General features: G+C 54.5%; 1 protein-coding gene across 11 annotated transcripts; it reads left to right on the top strand.

Annotated features, from left to right (window-relative positions):
- Positions 1–10,974: 10,974 nt before the first annotated feature.
- Positions 10,975–18,521, top strand: LOC124084026 (leukocyte immunoglobulin-like receptor subfamily B member 5). 11 transcript variants are annotated; one of them, XM_058574707.1, is made up of 9 exons: positions 10,975–11,006; positions 11,210–11,288; positions 11,465–11,500; positions 13,359–13,587; positions 13,962–14,012; positions 14,982–15,015; positions 16,050–16,205; positions 16,281–16,601; positions 17,502–18,521. In XM_058574707.1, exons 2-8 carry the CDS (start codon positions 11,255–11,257, stop codon positions 16,425–16,427), a joined length of 687 nt encoding a protein of 228 aa, XP_058430690.1. In that variant the 5' UTR covers positions 10,975–11,006; positions 11,210–11,254; the 3' UTR covers positions 16,428–16,601; positions 17,502–18,521. The 11 variants fall into 11 exon arrangements, with proteins under 11 accessions (XP_058430690.1, XP_058430685.1, XP_058430688.1 ...); XM_058574708.1 differs by lacking the exons at positions 10,975–11,006; positions 11,210–11,288; positions 11,465–11,500; positions 13,359–13,587 and adding exons at positions 12,258–12,397; positions 12,492–13,168; positions 14,280–14,330; positions 15,183–15,229; XM_058574706.1 differs by lacking the exons at positions 10,975–11,006; positions 11,210–11,288; positions 11,465–11,500; positions 13,359–13,587 and adding exons at positions 12,258–12,397; positions 12,492–13,168; positions 14,280–14,330; positions 15,183–15,229 and having other exon boundaries at positions 14,908–15,015.
- Positions 18,522–19,920: the final 1,399 nt, after the last annotated feature.

Genomic DNA, 19,920 nt, shown 5'->3' with positions numbered 1-19,920 from the left:
CCCTCCTTCTCTCCTCTTCCTCCTCCCTCTCCTCTTCCTCCTCCTCCTTCCTCCCCTCCCTCCTCCATTGCCTCCTTCCCCTTATTCTCTGTCCCTCCTCCTTCCCTCCTCCCCCTGCCCTCCTCCTCCCCTTAACTCCCCTCCCCCTCCCCTCCCCTTCCCTCCCTCTCCCCCTCCCCTCCTCCTCCCTGCAGGATGGTGCATCCCCTTGTGATCATCCCTCCTCTCCCCTCCTCCTTTCCCTTCCCCTTCACTGACTCACTCTCCCTCTACCTTCTCACACTCCTCATGGTTTTTCTGAGGCTGCTTTTCGGGCTCTATTTCTATGGGCATGAATTCAAGTGCGTAAAATCACCCAAATGTGAATTCTCCCTTTCCCTAGCAAATGTAGGGATCCACAAGAAAACCTCACAGTTGGAGTCCTTAGAACACAAGGCCATACACCCCTGTGTCCTAACCTCCCAGGCTTATTTCTCTTGATGTACCACATTCACACTTAGCAGGAATCATTTTCAAACAGCAGATATAAAGAATGTTCTAAGTCTGTTTGACTCTTATATTTTCCCGGGTTCAGTCTTGGTCTCGGCCCAGGATCAAGAAACTCTCTTCCCCAATCCCCAGGCCCCAGCCTCCTTCTTGGTGGTCGGCCTGTTACACCTCTTAGTCTCCAGAATGAGCATACGCAGCCTGTTCTTAAGACTAAAGTCAAGAATGTCAGCACCTGTCATGGTTTACATGTGACTTGTCCCCAGAAGCTCACGTAGGACACAATGCAAGAGCTTTCAGAGGTGACATGATCAGGGGAGGAGTCCTGTGGCACCTGGTAACTTGATCCCAGGCTTAATGCCCTGACTGGTAACTGGGCAATAACTGTGGGCAGGTTGGCACAGCTGGAGGAGGGGTCCCTGGGGCTGTCCTGTGGGTTTCTGTCTGGTCCCTGGTGGGCAGACGCTGTGTCTGCTGCTTTGTTGCTGCGTCCTGAGCTGCCTTCCTGCCCCAGGCCCTTCTGCCATGATGCCCTCCTCCTCTGGGGCCCAGAGCAGTGGGGTTGGCCACTGGGAACTGAGGCCTCGGACTGTTGAGAGCCACAGCCCAAGGGGCCCCAGCAAACTTCCAGCTGCCAGCTGATTGGCTCCTCTGCGGTGATGCTCATTGGGCTGTTTCCCTGCCCTTTCAGACCCCAGAGCTGCTCATTGGGGGACTCTTTTGGCTCCGCCCATGTGACCCAGCCAATCGGCCTCAAGAGCAGGAGGAGGGGGGAGTTGAGAGGCTTGTGGGAAGCCATGGTGGCAGTTGGGCTCCCAGGGAATTCCTGAAGAGCTGTCGGGTGGTGTGTGTGTTCTAAGAATAAAGTTCCTTTCTGCTTGACAAGTGGTTTGTGAATTGTGCCCAGCCAGACTGCGGCATCGGACACTGTGAGCCAAATAAACCTCTCCTCCTCTAATTGTTCATGTCAGGTCTTTGTCACAGTGATGCGAAAGGTGACTTAAACAGCCACCTTATAAACAGAGAGAGGGACAGGGAGGAGAGAGGGAGGGAGAGAGGGAGAGAGGGAGGGAGAGAGGGAGGGAGAGGGAGGGAGAGGGAGAGAGGGAGGGAGAGAGGGAGGGAGACAGAGAGGGAGAGTGAGAGGGAGAGAGAGGGAGAGAGAGGGAGGGAGACAGAGAGGGAGGGAGACAGAGAGGGAGGGAGACAGAGAGGGAGGGAGGAGAGAGGGAGGGAGAGGGAGAGAGGGAGGGAGAGTGAGAGGGAGAGTGAGAGGGAGAGAGAGGGAGAGAGGGGAGGAGAGGGAGGGAGGGGGAGAGAGACAGAGGGAGAGACAGAGGGAGAAGGAGGGAGATAGAGGGAGGGAGGGGGAGAGAGACAGAGGGAGAAGGAGGGAGATAGAGGGAGGGAGGGGGAGAGAGAATGAAGGAGAGAGGTAGAGGGAGAGAGAGAGATGGAGGGAGAGGGAGAGAGAGAGGGAGAGAGGAAGAGAGGGAGGGAGGTAGAGGGAGGGAGAGGGAAGGGGGAGAGGGAGGGAGGGAGAGAGGGAAAGGGAGAGAGAGAAGGAGGAAGAGAGAGAGAGGGAGGGGGAGAGAGAGAGGGAGGGAGAGAGAGAAGGAGGGAGAGAGAGAGAGGGAAATGCTCTTCTTTTGACCCCTAAGAATTTCATAGGAAATTTCAATAACCACAAGTTTTCTATTTGGTCTTTGTTAATCCTGGAGGTGACTCTGGTGTGTGTAGTCAAGGACTGGTCAATAGAATATTAGGGATGGAAATATTTTGCATTTATCTCACCACAAATAATGAGAGATTAAAATATTTAATAGTAATGTGTTAGAGTATTTTTCCTTATAATTTATTTATGAGTGAATAACCGTCTTCACGTGGGGAAACATACACCACAGGTGAGCACCTGCTATGAAACAGACACACACATCACGTGTACAGGCGAGTGAATGCCAGGTTCATGGAGAGATAATTCAGGACGGGGTGTGAACAGTCACGAAAGCTGCTATTTTGTTTTCCGTAAGTGTGCAGGACAAGGATTCATTTCATGTCTTTTTACTGGTGATGTTTTTGTGGGATTTCTGTAGTGAGGAGTGGACAGGCCAGTGAGAGCAAGGGCTCACAGCCCTTGGGGGAGGCCTTGCTTTGCCTGTCCTTGATGACAGGTCCACCTTGGGCCTACCTCCCCGAGGTAGGAGGCTGAGCAGGGGCTGTGTGTCCTGAATGTATGACCTGTTGGGAGTTTCCCTAAGAACTCCCCAGGTCTATCAGATAAGGAGCCCCTAATGCAATATGGTGGCAGGGAAATTGCCAGTGGGCGGATAACAAGTGGTTTTGAAAATTCTCTAATTGGTCCTCCCGTCTTCCGCACTTGTGGACAGTTTGTGATCCCGATGAATCTTATGCAGGGCGGACATGCGTGCACCGTAGGTGATGACCTGACCTTTACTATGATTGGCCCCAGGAGCTTCCTGGTTTAAGATAACTGACTCTCACTTTCTATATAAGATAGCAGCAGCTTGCAATAAAGTGCTTCATCTTTGTTACTGCTATCTGTGTGGGTGCATTTTAATCTCTGACGACAGAGCTTTGCTGTCATGACCCAGCTCACAGAGACAGAGTAAAGCCAGAGACAGAGGGAGTCCTCGGCAGCCTGTGCTCTGATGTGCTGAGTGTCCCCTGACCTGTGGCCTCACTGTAAATCTAGGGGACAAGGCAGAACGCAGGCCCTGCTACAGACTGACTGGTGTCCCACCAGCTCCACAAAGAGCCACTGTCTTTCCTGGGAAAGACGTTAGACCCTGAAAGATGGAAGTCCTCATGTTCAGTGTGGGAACCGCACTCCTGCTGAGCCTCTAAGGGAGCATTTGCCAAAGTCCAAACAGGACATTAACACCTTGAGGGTGTCCCAGTGCAGATAAAGACTAGACCAAGGCAGAGCAGGCCAGAGTGGAAGGGACTGTCCCCAAGAGCCCTGAGCACAGCCCTGGTCTCACCTTGATGGCGGCGCAGACCTGAGCTGTGTCAGGGCCTCGGGGATCCTAGGGCAGGAAGGAAGCCCAGGGCTCAGCCTGGTTGAGGATCAGGGAAGAACCCCCCTTTGCTTACCAGGTTCCAGAAGCCCCTGCTGCCTGGTAACAGTGAATTCAAGCTCTTGCAAACCTGAGAGGGCTGTGGAGTCCATGTGTGTAATATCCACCAGTGCCGAGTAGGAAGGCACCACAGTGGGGTTCATTTGACATGTTCATAGTGCACACAGCAGTCTGCCCACGTCAATCCCCAGGGCTCCCTCCTCCCCCATCCTCCTCCCCTGCCTTCCTTCACTCTACTGGACAGTCTTCTTTCTATTAAGTTAGTTTTAGTTGGTGCATTTCTGTTACATATAAATTGATATGCACCCAGGTCTGTTCACACTGCACACAGCATGACCCCGTCCACTTGCCTCCCCAGGTCCTCCCTGTTGCCCTCCCTCCTTCCTGATCCTTGGTCCCCAACTCTGCTTTACTGATCTCCCTCTATTTTTGTGAGATCTCTTTTTTATTCCTTTTTTATCTTTAGCATTTCCAGGAAATACTGTAATATCATTCTTCTTTGTGACTGAGTAGAACTCCACTGTGTATCAATTTTTTTTTTTTTGTTCATGTATCTCTTGACAGGCACCTGGGCTGGTTCCATAATTTGTCTATAAACATTGATGTGGCTGAATCACTACACTATGCTGATTTAAGTTCTATTGGATAAACACCAAGAAGTGGGGTCACTTGGTCATATGTGGCTCTATTCCTAGTCTTTTGAGGAATCTCCATAGTGTTCTCCAAAGTAGTTGTGCTATTTTGCAGTCCCACCAACAAGGTATGTGTGTCCTTTCTCCCCATAGTCTTGCCTCTATTCATTGTTATTTGTATTCTTGATGATCAGTGTGATTTTGGCCTGTATCTCCCTGATTGTTAGAGTTGTGGAACCTTTTTTCCTATGATTGTTGGCCACTCACATTTCTTGTTTTGAGAAATGCCTCTTTAGGTCATTTGGCCATTTATTGAGTAGGTTGTTAGTTTTTTAGGTGTTATGCTTTTTAGTTCTTTATATATCCTTGTTATTAATTCCTTATTGGAAGAGAAGCTGGCAAATTCCTTGTCACATTATGTTTACCAGATCTAGAAGTTTTCTGGTGAAGTTTTTGGTTCCTTTAAGCATCAGTCATCAAAGATATTTGAACTTATTCTTGTCCTATTTGTATCCCTAGAATTTCCTTTTCTTGCCTGATTGCTCTGGCTACACTCTCAAGACCGATCCTGGATAGGAGTGGTGAGAAGGGAGATCCTTGTCGTGTTTCTGATTCTGGAGGCAATGCTCAGTATGACGTGGGCATTGGATTTCTCACATAGGGATTTCATGATGCTAAGGTGAGTTCCTTCTGTCCCTAGTTTCATCAGGGTTTTGTTTGGTTTTGGTTGGTTGTTTGTTATTTGCAGTGCTGGAGATTCAACCTGGGGCCTACACATGCTAGCCATCGTTAAACCACTGAGCCAATGAATGGGTGCTGGATTCTGTCCCCAGGGTTTTCTGCATCTATTGAGGTGATCATGTGATTTTTGTCTTTGGTTTTACTTATGTGATGAACTATGTTGACTGATTGGTGGGTATTGAACCAAGCTCGCATCCTGGGTTGAGTCTAACTTGATCGTCGTATGCAGTCTTGGTTAGGGTTTTGAATATGGTTTGCTATTATTTATTACAAATTTTGCATCTATGTTCATCGTGGAAATTGGTCTACAGTTTTATTTTCTTCATGTGTCTTTATCTGGTTTTGTGATCCGGGTAACATTGGCGTCATAGAGTTAAGTTTGGTAGCGCTGCCCCCTTCTCTATTTTACAGAACAATTGGAGGAACTTTGCATTGGTTTTTCTTTAAAGGTCTGGGAGCTGAGAATCCATCTGGTCTGGGGTTTTCCTTTTGGGAAGGTTTTTTGTTACTCCTTCACATGATATTGGCCTTTTTAGGTTTTCTATAATACTCGGTTCCTATTTGGCAGGTCCAATGTGTCTAGGAATATGTCTGTATGTTCTATTTCCTGCAATTTATTAGAATATAAGTTTTCAAAATAATCCTGAGTGATCCTCTGGATTTCAGCTCTGTTTGTGCTGATGTGTCCTCGTCTACCTTTGGGTTTGCCCTCTGGTTATATTGGTCATTCTGGCAAAGGGTTGGTCAGTCTTTTTATCTTTATGAAGGCTGACCCTTTGTTTCATAGATACTGTGAATTTGTTTATTTCTCTATTTCATTATTTTTTTGTTCAGAACTTATTATTTCCTGTCTCATTCTGATTCTGAAGCTCACACAGCCTTCAGGTTCCACTTGGTACTCAAGGCGTGTCTTTGTCAGGGCGGGGGTGGACACCAGGACCTCGACATGGGGAGCCGTCACCCAGCCCCACCCAGTGGGACAGCAGCTGGTCTCTGCTCTTCACACTGTATCTGCTGAGGGTTTGCTTGTTGTTGAGGCAGGACTCTTGTGCTGCCCACACTGGCCTCCTGGATCAAGACATCCCTGGGCTCCTGAGCCTCTGAGTAGCTGGGACCTCAGGAGCCCAAAGCCTCACTAGGCCCCACAGGGCTTTGAAGGGGGAGCTTCTCCCTCTCTGTGCTGTCCACGTCCTCCTCTGAGATAATGGACTGTGGGAGGAGTCAGCCACTGGGCACCAGGAGCAGCAGGTTTGTGGGAGATGTACTGCCCTCCACCCCTGTCACAAGGGCCCCACCCTGGGCTCTGCCTACTCCTGTGGCCACCTGCAGAGGGCTCATCCCTCCAGGCTTAGGGAGCCCTCAGCACTGAGCAGAGTTGAACTTCCACGGCATTCATGAAAGACACAGGTAACACAGCACCATGAAGCACCTGGGGTAGAAAGACAGATCATCCAGAGCTGAGGGAGACAAATGTGCACCCTGGTCTCTGAGCGGTTATCTAACTGAATCTCTCAAAGTCGACACAGCAAGTCAGCAACAAGAACGCAATAATGTCATCAGCTAGAAGAGGATGTTTTACTCGTTTCGATTATAGTAGGAGACAGAGGAGATGGATGGAAACACTGAATCCTTAAAAGGTATTACAGAGACCAGCCCAGCACAGGGGCCCAGGACGTTAACTCCAGTGACTCTGGAGGCCAAGGCAGGAGGATGGCAAGTTGAAGGCCACCTGGGGAACTGAGGAACCTCATGACTCAACATAAAAACTAAACAGGACTGGACAGGACTTAGCTCATGGGACAGGCCTGCAGAGCACCCCTAGGGCCTGGGTCCACCTTCAGGGCCACAAAGGAATCAGAATAAACAAACAAAAGATATCAAAGGAATGAGAGGACATGAAGGTCAAGAAGGCAGAGTCACTTGAACAGGGACGGCTCCCAGATTATGGGAAAGGGAAGGACCTGTGACAGTGAACGCCCAGGATGCAAAGCAGGTCAAGGACCCCCACCTCTGCTGACCTGGACACCTTGTGGGACACGACAGGAGCAGGAGCACAGAGCACCCAGGGACCCGTTCATGCTCCATAGGAGCACCCTCGTCACCTTGGGCTGTGGCAGGGAATCCATTGATCCCACAGACCAAGAGAGGTGCTGAGACATATTGAAATGTCTCCTTGGACGTAAGTGGCCACGTGGAGCCTGCAGTGTGCACACAGGGGCAGGCAGCAGGAGGTGGAGCGGGGCCTTGCAGGGCTGTGGTTGCACCCAGGCCTCATCTGCAGCTGCCCACCCCCGGCCCTTGCTGGGGAGAGGAGCTGGTCACCTTGCTGTGGGGAGGAGGCAGCAACCCTGCAGGGTGTGAAGGTCCTGTGGCCACGTCCTGCTCATGCCTCAGCTCCTGCATCCTGGCCCCAGTGTGGCCCCAATTCACCCACCTCCTGTCCCTGCTGTGCCCTGGGGGGGGAGGCAGCAGAGGACATGGTGGAAAGTCCCCCCTGAAGACATTGGGCCTCCAGAGCCCAGGCCAGAGGAGGGAGCCCTGGGAAGCTGAGGTCATGCCCTGAGGAGCCCAGGGTGACCTGCCACGGCCAACACTAGGGACAGGCAGAGCCCTGAGAAGGCAGAGTCCACATGGTCACCTCTGTGTGGTTGTCCCACAAGTGCTCCATCTAAGCCACCTGATGTAGGGACACATGAGGATCCTCCCAGTCGCAGATTGTGGTTTTGGCAAAACAAGAGGGTTTCTCCCAGGTAGGAGGTGTGGGGACAATGCAGGTGACCTGGGATCCTCTGCACTGGGTCCTCTGGAAGCAAAGGAAAAGGATGCTGGACACTGATGCTCCCACTCTCCTCTGAGACCTGCCTGGACACCTCCTTGGCCTCAGCCAGATCTGCAAAAGTCTGAGGTGTTCACGTTCTGGGGTCTCCAGGGTGGGCTGGTCACCTGGTGAGCAGGGAAGCTCCAGTGCTGGACACAGAGACCCCCTGGGGACCAGGCACTGTCTGAGGGTCTCCACCAGACAGGGTGCTGAGCTCAGGGTGCCCCTGGTGCAGTCAGAGGGACTGGCCAGCAGCAAGTGACCTGCAGACCTTGAGCACTTTCTGATGAAGAAGAATTTTAAATGGGCTTCAATTTTGTCTTGTTTTGCTTGATCTGGGGGATGTCACTCTAGGGCTTTTGCTGGTTCCTGGTCTTCTATCAGAATTCACAGGCTCTGACCCTGCACCGTCCACGCCAGCCTCAGGGTGTCCTGGGGGAGCTACTGCAAGGAGGTGGGGCCTCCTCCTGAGCTCCGGAGGGGACCTTTCCCAACAGCTCCCATGAGCCTGTCACCTGGCCCTCGGGCACCTGCAGTGAGTGGTTCCTCACCAGGACTCACCCTCGCAGGATCCTCACACAGAGACCCCTGGAGCTCAGGGTCCCAGGTGGGAGACGTCCAGCCCATTCCATGTCCATGCAGTGTCCACAGGGCACCGCAACCAGAGCCACAGCAGTGGAGCTGGCAGGGAGCCGAGGTGACTGAGTCCTTGAACATGGAAGGGTTAGAGTCAGACTGGACTCTAGTCCTGGGGCTGGTGTCCTAGTCACTGAACTCAGGGAGAATCCACTCCTGGACCAGGACGTGAGGCTGAGACGCCTCCTCCTGCCCTTGAGCTGAGGAGGGCTCACAGATTCACATGTCCTCCCATAACAGCAGGGTCCAGGAGCAGCCCCTGCTCAGCATGTGTCCACCTGAGCCCACTGCTGCTGCCCCTGATCCTCCCCTGCCCCACCCTGGCCACTCCTGCAGGGAGGAAGCTTCAGAGCAGGCTGAGATCATAGCAGCCCACACTGGACCTGTCCCCAACCTCTGGCCACCTACTCTTTGGCTCTCAGGAGGTGCACCTGTGGGGGCTGAGGGGCAGCAGGGGAAACAGTGCTCAGCCCCAGGAGGTGGACGACCTTCCTGCTCTGGCCAGAATCTCCGCCTCTTCCCAGGGCAGCAGCAAAGAGCACTTGGAGTGTGGGATGGACCTGGGCTAGACGTCCACGTCCCTTCCTGGCTCCCTGATTGCACAGAGGTGCCCACTGCTCCTGGACCTGGGGGTGCCTCTTGGAATAGAGAGTGGCTGGGGGGGTTGAGGGCTGGGGACTCAGGAGCCAGCACACGCTGCAGGCCACTGTGGTCCCCTCACACAGCCACCAGCACAGGTGCTCAGGGGTGTGCTGTGACAGACGCAGCAGGTCCTCCAGGATGGCCACCAAGCTGACTCCCTCAGTGGACATGGGGTAGCTGGTCTCCCTGGCACTGTCCTCTGTGCTAACTGTCACTGGTGTTCCATCAAACCCAGGTCCAAAGGGGCCAGGACGGGGTCATGAGAGCTAATGGGGTGAATGGTGCAGACGTGAGGTCCACTTCCCCAGGCTGAGCTGTGGGGTGTTGAGGACCATGGTGGACACCAGGACCCCTGCCCATTCCTTAACTGACTGCCCACCTCCCTGCTCCTCATGCCCAGGGCTGTTGACCTTCAGGAGATGGCCGAGAGGTGATGTGGTAGGATGGGGCCATGCTTTAGAGGGGACCCTGGGGAGGAGGAGGTGGCCTGGCGTTGGTGGGCTAGTTGCCTGCATCTAATGGGGAGAGGGCTGAGTGACCTCACCAATAACCCTGCCTTATTCTGGTCTTGATGATAGGACCAGGAGAATACACCAAGGCCTCTCTCCATTTTGCACCCCACAGATCTGCTCTGAGACCCAGAGCCCAGGGAGGACCCCATGATGGACAGGAGGTGAGACCTGCACCTTGACCCCCACCTCAGCTGCCACCTTAGTCCTGCAGCTGCCCCCACTCTGAGCACACAGAGCTGCCCAAGAAGGACCTGGATCCAGGCTGGGAGGATTCCCGGATTCTCTGTCTCCTCCTAGAACCATCGGGTGCCTCTAAGGGGACAACAGCAGAGTGAATACTTATAGGATGACCTTGAAACCTGGGGGTCCCAGCAGGTGCCTTGTCCCAGAGACTAGGAGGCTGAGGCCGGAGGACCACAAGTTCAAGGCCAGCCTGGCACTGTAGCAAGACCTGTCTCCAAATTGAAAATAAGCAGCCTGGGATGTAACTCCAGGGTAAAGAGACCCTGGGTTCAGTGCCCAGGACTGAAAATACACCCCAAGGGTCCCTTAGCAGAGAGCCAGCTACTCCAGCCTCCACTGTGAGGTGCAGACAGGGCGGGGCATGATCCCCTGCGCACCACCCATCTGCCCTGCTCCTCGTTATCCTGCGGCTCTCTCTAAACCCTACTGAGGGCTTGTGGAAGTCTGAGGCATAAACTCAGACAATCTTCAAATTCTTCAGTAAACTTTCATCTTCTCGTTTGGTACCAGGGATTGCACCCAGGGGTGGTTGAACACTGAGCCACACGCAGCCCTCCTTTGTATCTTACCTAGAGACAAGGAATCACTAGCTAGCTCAGGGCCTTGCTGAGTTGCTGGAGGCTGCCTTTGAACGTGTCATCCTCCTGCCTCAGCCTCCGAGCTGCTGGGGTTACAGGAGTGCCCCAAGTTCCTGGTCTTCAGTATTCCACATCCACGCCCTCCAACAGGGCTCCCTGTGAACACATTGGCCACGTAGACTAAAATTAGGGAGGACTAACTACCTGGAGGTAATTCAGCTCCTTGGCCCCCTGAGCCCTGGTCAAGACTCTGAAGCCTCCTGGGGCTGCAGCCTGTCCAGCAAGGCAGGGAGACTGGCCATCCTGGGTCATGGTGCAGGGCCAGACACCGTCTCCTTGCCCGTGACCTAGGTCTCCTGCAGGAGACTCCAGGTGGTGACAGTGTCCACCTCCATGGCAAGATGACGTGGTCTTCTGGGAGGTGGTGATGAGCAGAGGTCCTCCTGGATCCTCCCTGGCCACCCCCTGCAGCTACCTGCCCCAGCGACGTCCCCCACGCTGTGTCCTCCCATGCCCACGTGTCTCAGACCACATCCCCTGGGGAACCGCAGGTCTCCCTCACACAGGGGTGGCTGACTCAAGTGTGGCCTGGGGCCTGGCCTGGCTGGGCAGCATTCAGGTCAGTATGGAAGGGCCTCAGGGTCAGGGGGACCTCAGCTCTGGCTGAGATGTCTCCAAGGGCGGAATCCCCCTGAGCCCTGCCCAAGGGAAACCAGAGACAGGTCAGGGAGGGGCCATCCGCATCCGGTGGGTGCTCAGCTCTGGGGACCGGGGAGCAGCAGCAGCCCCTGCTTACCACTTCCGTGCTGTCTGACCTGCAGGGCCTGCACTCTCCTCTCTGGACGCTGGAGTCTTCAGAGCCGGCGGCATGAGGTCCACCCTGCCTGTCCTCCTGTGCCTCGGTCAGTGTTGGTTGGAGGGAGGGACACAGGCTGGGTGGGGAGGGTCCAAGGTGCCTGTTCACATAGAGCCCTCAGGTCTTAAGTCCATATGGTACCAAATGGCTGCTGTGAGCACAAGGAACAATAATCCTCCCCAACACTGAGATGCCAGCTCCTCACGGGGACCTCTCTTCCAGGGCTGAGTCTGCAACAGAGCCCCCGGGGGTCTTCAGGTGAGTGCCCTGCTAGCCGCCCACGTCCTGCCCAGGCTCAGCCCCTGGGGTCTCAGGAGAGAAGAGAGCAGCCTGGGCGGAGGGTGGTGACAAGGTAGGGCAGTGGGACCTGGGGTAGGGACAGGCCAGGACCGAGCCCCTAGAGACTACCTGTCCCTCCAATGTCACTCTGACATCAGCTATCACATATTTGCTCTGTCCAAGGAGGGGGCACAGGACCTCCCCCAGCGCCCTGGACAGCAGCCCCAGGCTGGGCTCTCTCAGGCCGACTTCCTGCTGGGCCCTGTGAGCAGCTCCCAGGGGCTTGGTGTAGATGCTATGGTGGACACAACCTCTTGTCTGAGGGGCCAGCCCCTAGTGACCCCCTTAACTTCCTGGTCATAGGTGAGAAGCACAGAGGATCCTGTCAGTGATTCAAATGTGCAGAGTTTTGTGTGTGGAGCCCCAGAAGGTGATGTTGAGAGCCACAGCCGAAGGGGCCCCAGCAAACTTCCAGCTGCCAGCAAACTTCCAGCTGCCGGCTGATGATTGGCTCACAGCGGCCCCAGCAACATCTAGCTGATTGGCTCCTCTGCGGTGATGCTCATTGGGCTGTTTCCCTGCCCTTTCAGACCACGGAGCTGCTCATTGGGGGACTTTTTTGGCTCCGCCCACATGACCCAGGCAATCGGCCTCAAGAGCAGGAGGATTGTGGGAGGTGGAGAGAAGCTTAGGGGGGAGAGAGAGGCTTGTGGAAAGCCGGTGGTGGCAGTTGAGGCTCTGAGGGTTTTTCCTGAGAGGCTGTTTTGTTTGGCGTGTGTGGTTCTAAAAATAAAGTTAGTTTCTTTTGACAAGTGGCTCCTGATTGTGCCCAGCCAGACTGCGGCATTTGGTGGCTCGCACGGGGAGCGCCTGAGGGTAAGTGAACTGCTCGCCCCTGAGGGCAGGGCGAGAGGATGGGTAGCCATTTTAAGATTCTTCTTTTGTTATTTTGTTTCACTTTTGTTTTAAGTTGCCTGTCCCTGGAGATGTGTAAGATGGAAGAAAAACCGCTCACATCTGAGGAACAGATAGGGAGAAAGGACGGATGGACATTTCAGGAGGCTATTATAATGATTTTGTGTTGTTCCAATTTTGTTTCACTCAGTTTCAGTTTTGTCAGGCGTCATCTTGTTGGGTTGTATTATAGTAGGAATACGGGATCAGAAATTAGTAAAAAACAAACTGAAAGAGTGTTAAGTAAATTGTTAGAGGAAGGAGGCATCTCAGTAAAATCAAGAGCAGTCAGGGCATACGTTGATACAATACAGAAATGTAGCCCATGGCTTTTTAAGGAGGAGTTGTTAAATATATCACAATGGAACCATCATGGTGAAGATTTAAAAAGAATAGAAAAGAAAAGCCCAGGGACTCTGCCAGTTGGCACATTGCCATTGTGGACGTTCATAGTCCCCCAATGAGCAGCTCCGTGGTCTGAAAGGGCAGGGAAACAGCCCAATGAGCATCACCGCAGAGGAGCCAATCAGCTAGATGTTGCTGGGGCCGAGGAGCCAATCAGCTAGATGTTGCTGGGGCCGAGGAGCCAATCAGCTAGATGTTGCTGGGGCCGCTGTGAGCCAATCATCAGCCGGCAGCTGGAAGTTTGCTGGGGCCCCTTCGGCTGTGGCTCTCAACATCGTGACAGCCAGGGTGAGGTGAAGGGTCTCAGGAGGGAGAGAGACAGGGAGGGGCAGAGAGGACAGAGACAGGGGGACACAGGGACAGGAAGAATCAGAGACAATGAGACAGACAGAGAGCACAGGGTCCTCAGAGAGAGGCCCTGGGGAGGTCTCAGCTCAGAACAAGCTGGGGCCACCCTCACCCTCCTTCCTCTCTCTAGGACAGGTCCCTGTCACACCCTCCCTCTCAGTGCAGCCTGGTCCCACAGTGTCCTCAGGGGAGAACGTGACCCTGCTGTGTCAGTCACAGATCAAGATGGACACTTTCCTCCTGTGCAAGGAGGGGGCAGCTGATCCCCCCCTGCATCTGAGAGCAGAGTACCGAGCCCCATGGCACCAGGCAGAGTTCTCCATGAGAGCTGTGACCCCAGCCCTTGGGGGGACCTACAGGTGCTATGGCTCTCACAGCTCATCCCCCTACCTACTATCACAATCAAGTGACACCCCTGGACGTTGTAGTTTCAGTTGGGAGGCCTCTGACCCCATCCTCTGTGAGCTCAAGGATTCCCTCAGGGCCCTGCCCAGGACAGCTCTGGGTGGGACGGGAGTGAGGGGCCCTAGGGAGGGTCGGCCAGTGGGATTCATCCTTCAGAGACGAGGGGCAACGGGGTCCTCCAGCCTGTGCACCCACCCACCACTGGAATCAGGAAGGTGCAGGTGGGCACAGGAGGGTCCTGGGGAGGCCAGGCAGGTGTAGGAGGATGGGCAGAGAGTGTCCCCAGGGGCAACTTGCACCCCTCACCCTCCTGTTCTCCAATTCCCAGGACCCTCTGGGGGACCCAGCTCACCACCCTCAGGACCCAGGTCAACGGCTGGTGAGTCTCAGGGGCCTCTGTGCAGACAGTGTCCTGCATTCTTGGGCAACCAAGAATCACTGTGAGCTACAAAGTCCAGTTACAAACTCAGCAAAGCTGTGTCCAGGACACTGCAGAGAATGGTCAGGGATCTCAGGCCCTGGGGCTCAGGGCTGGGAGGTGTGAGGGGGAGGTCCAGGCAGAGGTGACTCTAGGCCCAGCCTGGGGAGGAGCAGCCAGCTGAAGTGGGGGGCAGGCAGCCCAGCCCTCACCTCCCACCCACCCCAGGAGGCCCTGAGGACCAGCCCCTCACCCCCATGGACCCAGGACCCCAGAGTGGTGAGTGAGGGGCTCTGGTGGGAGGTGGGTCCAGGGCAGGGATGAGCTGAGGGGGAGCAGCCCCCTCTGGAGATGCTGACGGGGACCAGCCCCTCCCCTCTGGGCCTCGGTTTCTCCCAGGGCAGAGGAGAAGCCTGGCCCTGACCTTCAAGTGCCTCTCAGGGCTGACCTTGGCTGTGCCCTGCTGGGAGAGGGGCCTCCAGGGAAGCCTCCAGGACCTGAATCTGCAGGGCCCTGTCCCCTCTGTGCAGTGACAGTGACACTGAGCAGGGGAGGGCTCAGGGCCATCGGGGTGTCAGGCTCTTTCCCTCCAGCTCAGGGCTGAGCTCTGGTGGAGAGAAGGAGACTGGGAGTCAGACTCCCCCAGTTCAGGCCCCGCTCTGCTGCTTCCTGCTGGGTGACTGGGCAGGGGACCCCTCTCTGAGCCTCAGTTTCCTCATCTGTGCCTGGGGAGTGGGTGGCAGGGCCATGGTGCCTGAGTGACAGGGCTGGAGGTGACAGGTGGAAAGACCAGCAGGGTGGCACACAGTAGGTGCTCAGGTTAGCAGCGTGGCTCCTCGTCCACACCTGTGCCCAGGACTGGGAAGGAGTCTGAAGATTCTGGTGGCGGTCTCGGTTCCCCTCCTCCTGCTGCTCCTCTTCCTCCTCCAGGGACACCAGTGTCGGGGACAATGCAGGAAGGCAGGTGAGTGGGGAGGGGGAGACGTGGTGGCGTCCCAGGGGAATTAGCCAGTTGTGCTCAGGGCACACAGATGGGAAGCCCTGGTTGTCACCCTGAGCAGCAGGACCACCCAGGAGACCCAGCAAGAGCCCGTGGGGGCCTCACAGGTCTGCCTTCTTCTCGTCACACAGGGCTCAGCACTGCTGTCACCTCCCCAGAGGCCACCCAAGGCCACCAGGTGACCCGTCCTCTCCCCCGCCCTCCTCTCTGTGCCCGCTGCCCTCCTCTCTCCTCCCAGCTGATTGTGCTGATGGGCTCTGGTCGGCCTCCTGCCCTGAGGCCTGGGCGCTGGCCTCTCTCCTCTGCCTCCTCCCCTGCTGAGCTCACGGCCCCTGCTCCTGAGTAGGAGGTGGACCTGGCCACAGCCCTGCCCTGCACTGGCCCCCTCCCAGCCACACAGATGGCCGACTCCTGGGGGTTTGCTGTTGGCAAGGCTCTACTGGGGGCTGGGGACAGCAACAGCAAACACAGTCTGGTGCTCAGACACAGGACAGCCCCGGGACAGACAGACGGGGCAGAGGCAGACAGGCGTGGGGAGACCAGGCAGGGAGAGGGCTGTGAACCCAGGACAGAGCCAGGTGGGCGGAGGGCCATGGGCAGGAGCAGGAGGGGTAACTGGACAGTCAAGGAGGGTTCCCTGGGGAGTACCCTGGCCAGAGCCCTCACCACAGGGACACGCCTGAGAGCATCTCAGGAAGAGGGTCCTGCCAAGGGAGCAGCACTGTGAGGCCAGTGGGCACAGGCTGACCTGTCCAGCAGGCACGAGTCCAGGTGTTGCAGGTGATGCATGAGGAGCAGCTGTGACAGGTGGCAGGACAGAGGTGGGCAGGGCTCGGTCCTACAGGTGCCTCTGCTCTGGCAGAGCCTGAGAAGCCCCTGGAAGTTCTGCTGGGCGTGGAGAGCTGACTGCTGGCTGCAGGTCCCTCCAGCTCCCTGTGGGAGGTGAGGGGCACAGCCAGAGTGGACTCAGGAATTGCCTGCCTCTGTCCCCTCCACAGAGCCCTGCAGATGAAGACCCCTGGGCAGTCACCTACGTTGAGGTGTCACACTCGAGAATAGGGCATGGAGGACTGTCCACTTCATCCCCTGAGTCAGGGATATTCCTGGTCATGAAGGACACATCAGAGGGAGAGGACAGCCTGCAGACCTGCCAGGTGGGTCCTGTCCCCTCCATGGCCCAGGCCCTCCAGGCACCAGCCTCACCTGTCACCACTCTGTCCTCACTCCAGGTGGCTGCATCTGAACCTCCCCAGGATGTGACCTATGCCCAGCTAAAGGACCTCAAGCTCAGACAGGAGACAGCCACTCCTCCTTCCTCCCAGGGACAGGAGCGTCCAGCTGAGTCCAGTGTCTACGCCACCCTGGCCATCCACTAGCCCAGGACACCACTCAGATCCCACACTGCAAGGATAGGGACTCGGGGACCTCAGTGGGCACAAGATAGTGCACAGACACTGACCTAGGAGTTACAGCCAGCCTGGTATGGCCTGAATTGGAGCAAATCATCTCCCATGCCTGCATGACTGTGTCATGATGAACACCAATATCATGTAAGTCTTCAGATAACTAATAAATATCATAAGAAGACAGAAAATCAGCATCAAATCTCAGCAATATCGTCATCTAGCATAATATGTTTTAGTCATTTTATGCAAGTTAAAGGACAGATGGATCAACAGAAAGTAGTGAATTTTGAAAGATAGTAAACAGCTGACTCAAGCCTGGTGGTACACCCGTCTGATCCCAGTGACGCTAGAGGCTGAGGCAGGAGGATCCCAGGTTTGAGGCCACCCTGGGAACCTTAGAGAAAAGTCACAGGGCTGGGACGTGGCTCGCGGTAGAGCACTCGCCTACCCAAGTCCTCGTGCAGGGCCTGAGGTCAGCCCCAGGTGGGGGAAAGAGATGAAAGGACTGAAGCCCACTAAGGTCAAGGACAGAGTGACCAGAGCTGAACCCAGGAGCACAGGGGCGGGCTCCAGGTGCACGGGGAACGTGATGGGAAGGTGAAAATGACCCCAGGACACGGTGGATGTGGGGCAGGCCCAGGTCACCCAGCCTCTGCTAAACGGGAATTGTTGATGAAGAGCACACAGGTGAGGAGTAGAGGACTTGCTTTACTTCTACACGATCCTGTGTGAGTACTGACTCCGTGTTCATGTGCCTGGGGCCTGGTGCCCAGGACAAGTTGCATAGACCCAGGAAAGGTGGAGAGACGTGATGAATGTCTGTGTGGGTGCTGCATGGCCACAGTGGGCTAGCAGTGTCCACCCAGGGGCTCTGTGAGGGCCGAGCACGGCCTGGGAGGGGCCTGTGCTGCACCCAGGTCTCACCTGCAGCTGCCCACCCCCGGCCCTCGCTGGGGAGAGGAGCTGGTCACCTTGCTGTGGGGAGGAGGCAGCAAAGCCTGCAGGGTGTGAAGGTCCTGTGACCACATCCTGCTCACTTTGCAGCTTTGTTCAGCTCCTGCATCCTGGCCCCAATGTGGCCCCCAAATTAGCAACCTCCTGTGCCCTGCTGTGCCCTGGAAGGGGAGGCAGCAGAGGACATGGTGGAAAGTCCCCCCTGAAGACATTGGGCCTCCAGAGCCCAGGCCAGAGGAGGGAGCCCTGGGAAGCTGAGGGTATGTACTGATGGAGCCCAATGTCACCACTGAGTGACAGAGCCCGTCATGGGTGGCATTCACAGAGGGATGTATTATCTCTGCTTTGGGTGTTGAGGGGCACTGGGGGAAATAGTTCTGAGCTATGGTAGAGGCATGGGTTTCCTGCTCTTAAAAAAAAAATGTCTTGTCCCAGGGAGAGCAGGAAACCCACATCAGAATCTGGAGTAGACCTGGGCGCAGATGTCCACTATAGACACAGTGATTGATCAGGTTCAGGGACTTGCAAAAGATTCAAGAAACCAGGACACTTACAGACCACTGTAGACTGCCTCACACAGAACCCAGCACATGGGTGCTCAGAAGTCTGCTTTGACAGAAGCACAAGGTCCTCAACAATGGTCCACCACGCTGAGCCTCTCACTGAACCTGAGGTCACTCCATCTCCATGGCACTGTCTTCTGTGCTAACTGGTCAATGGTGTTCCATCAAAACCACGTCTGAAGGGGACAAGGCGGTGTCATGAGAGCTAACAGTGGGTGAAGACATAAGAGGTGTGGACTCACTCCTTAGGTTGATCTGTACTGTTCTGTTCAGGACCGTGGTGACAACAGGTCCCCTTCTCTTAGCTACCCAGCACACCTGCTCCTTGGCTGAGAAGAAGCTACTCCTGGTGTTTTCAATCTTCATTTGTGTGGAGATTTCTTCCTTCCTATTTCCTTCGTCCTGTGAGTGTCCTCACCTATGAGATGCGTCTCGGCATACAGTTGGACTCTGTGTTTTGATCCACTCTGCTCATCTGTGTCTTTTAATGGGGGGTGAGACCATTTACATTCAGTGTTAGTATAGATTGTGTCCGTGTTTCCTGCCATCTTGGTGTTTTGCTACATTGGATACCATCCTGAGTCTCATTTAGTGGATCACTTCTCAGGGATACTCCTGTATGGGGGGACTTCCAGATTTGGTTCTGAGTTCCTCTGTGTGCACTTTATCTGGAGTGTTCTTTTAGTTCTGGGTGGTGGCCATGGATTCTTTCAGTTTATCCTTGTCATGGAGAGTTTTATTCCCCTCCTTGAAGTAGAAAGAGAGCATCGCTGAGTGTGGTGACCTTGGCTGGCAGCTGTTTCCTTACAGAGCTTGAAATATCTCACTCCAGTCCTCCTTGATTGTAGGGTCCAAAGGGACAGGTCAGAAGGAGTGTTGTTGGTTTGCTTCTAAATGTGACCTGAACTTTCTCTCCAGAAGTTTCATATTCTTTCCTTATTTTCTTTTTTCCCCCATGGAGGAAATGATATGAAACATTTATTTGATATATCAAACAAGATCAGAGCTAAGTAACCCAACTCCACTTCAGCACAACAAAGGCAATCACCCCTCGACCCAGTGTAAGATTGAAATGCAACCTGCATAAGGCACGTGTCATGAAATAGCAAGACTGCTGCTGCCTTCCCCAGGACTTCCAGCCCCTACCAGGTGACAGTGAAATACCAACGGTCCCCATAGTTTTATTGAAATCAATCATTTAAAGTGTATTTTTAAAGATGAATCAAAATGCCTCAGTCTCATTAACCATATATTCACCTGAAACTTTTATCTATGTAAATGAGATTTATTTACTTCCCACTAGTAACTCTTTATTTTACTCACACTATAGCAATGGATTTTCCATACTTAGTGTCTGCCTTGCCCAATATCAAAGAAAAAAATCCAAAATGATTAGTAAAGAAAAATGTAGGAAATAACACCATCTTTACTTTTAAATATTTTAAGGTTTAAAAAGTGTTTAAAGTTTGTAAGTCCTAGAAGGAAAACATTATCTGAATGAACACCCTTTGGCCAATCATGTACAATGCTTCACCTGCCCTGGCTGCACAGGGGCAGGGTCACCTTAAAAGCACCCCAGCTCTCCTGATGAGGTCGGAGGTTGCCACAGCCACTAAGTGATGGAGGGTGCTTTTCTTCAGTGAGGGTCGTGTGCTGGGCATTCTGCTTGACCTCCAAATTTGGCTGACAACTGACTGGTGAGATTCCTAACCTGTGGGTTGCCTTGACATCATGACATCTTTGCGGGGTTCTGGGCCGTGTCCTGGAAGGCCACCCTAACTCCTGGGTCCTGCATGGCTACAAGAACATTCCAGCATGCCCCCTGCCTCCGCAGGCATTCCCCCGGGAAAGCACCTGGGGAAGAGCCCACCTGAGCTCCTCCTTGTGGTCCGGCTTCCTCCTCCCTCTGGCCCTGGACACTCTGTGGCTGCCACGAGAGCAGAGAG

This window comes from Marmota monax, unplaced genomic scaffold (assembly GCF_021218885.2).
Source record: "Marmota monax isolate L192 unplaced genomic scaffold, Marmota_monax_Labrador192_F-V1.1 WCK01_AAM20220418_F8-fsc00215, whole genome shotgun sequence".
NCBI lineage: Eukaryota > Metazoa > Chordata > Mammalia > Rodentia > Sciuridae > Marmota > Marmota monax.
Note: the sequence above shows the minus strand (reverse complement) of the source record. Positions and strands in the feature narration are given on the sequence as shown.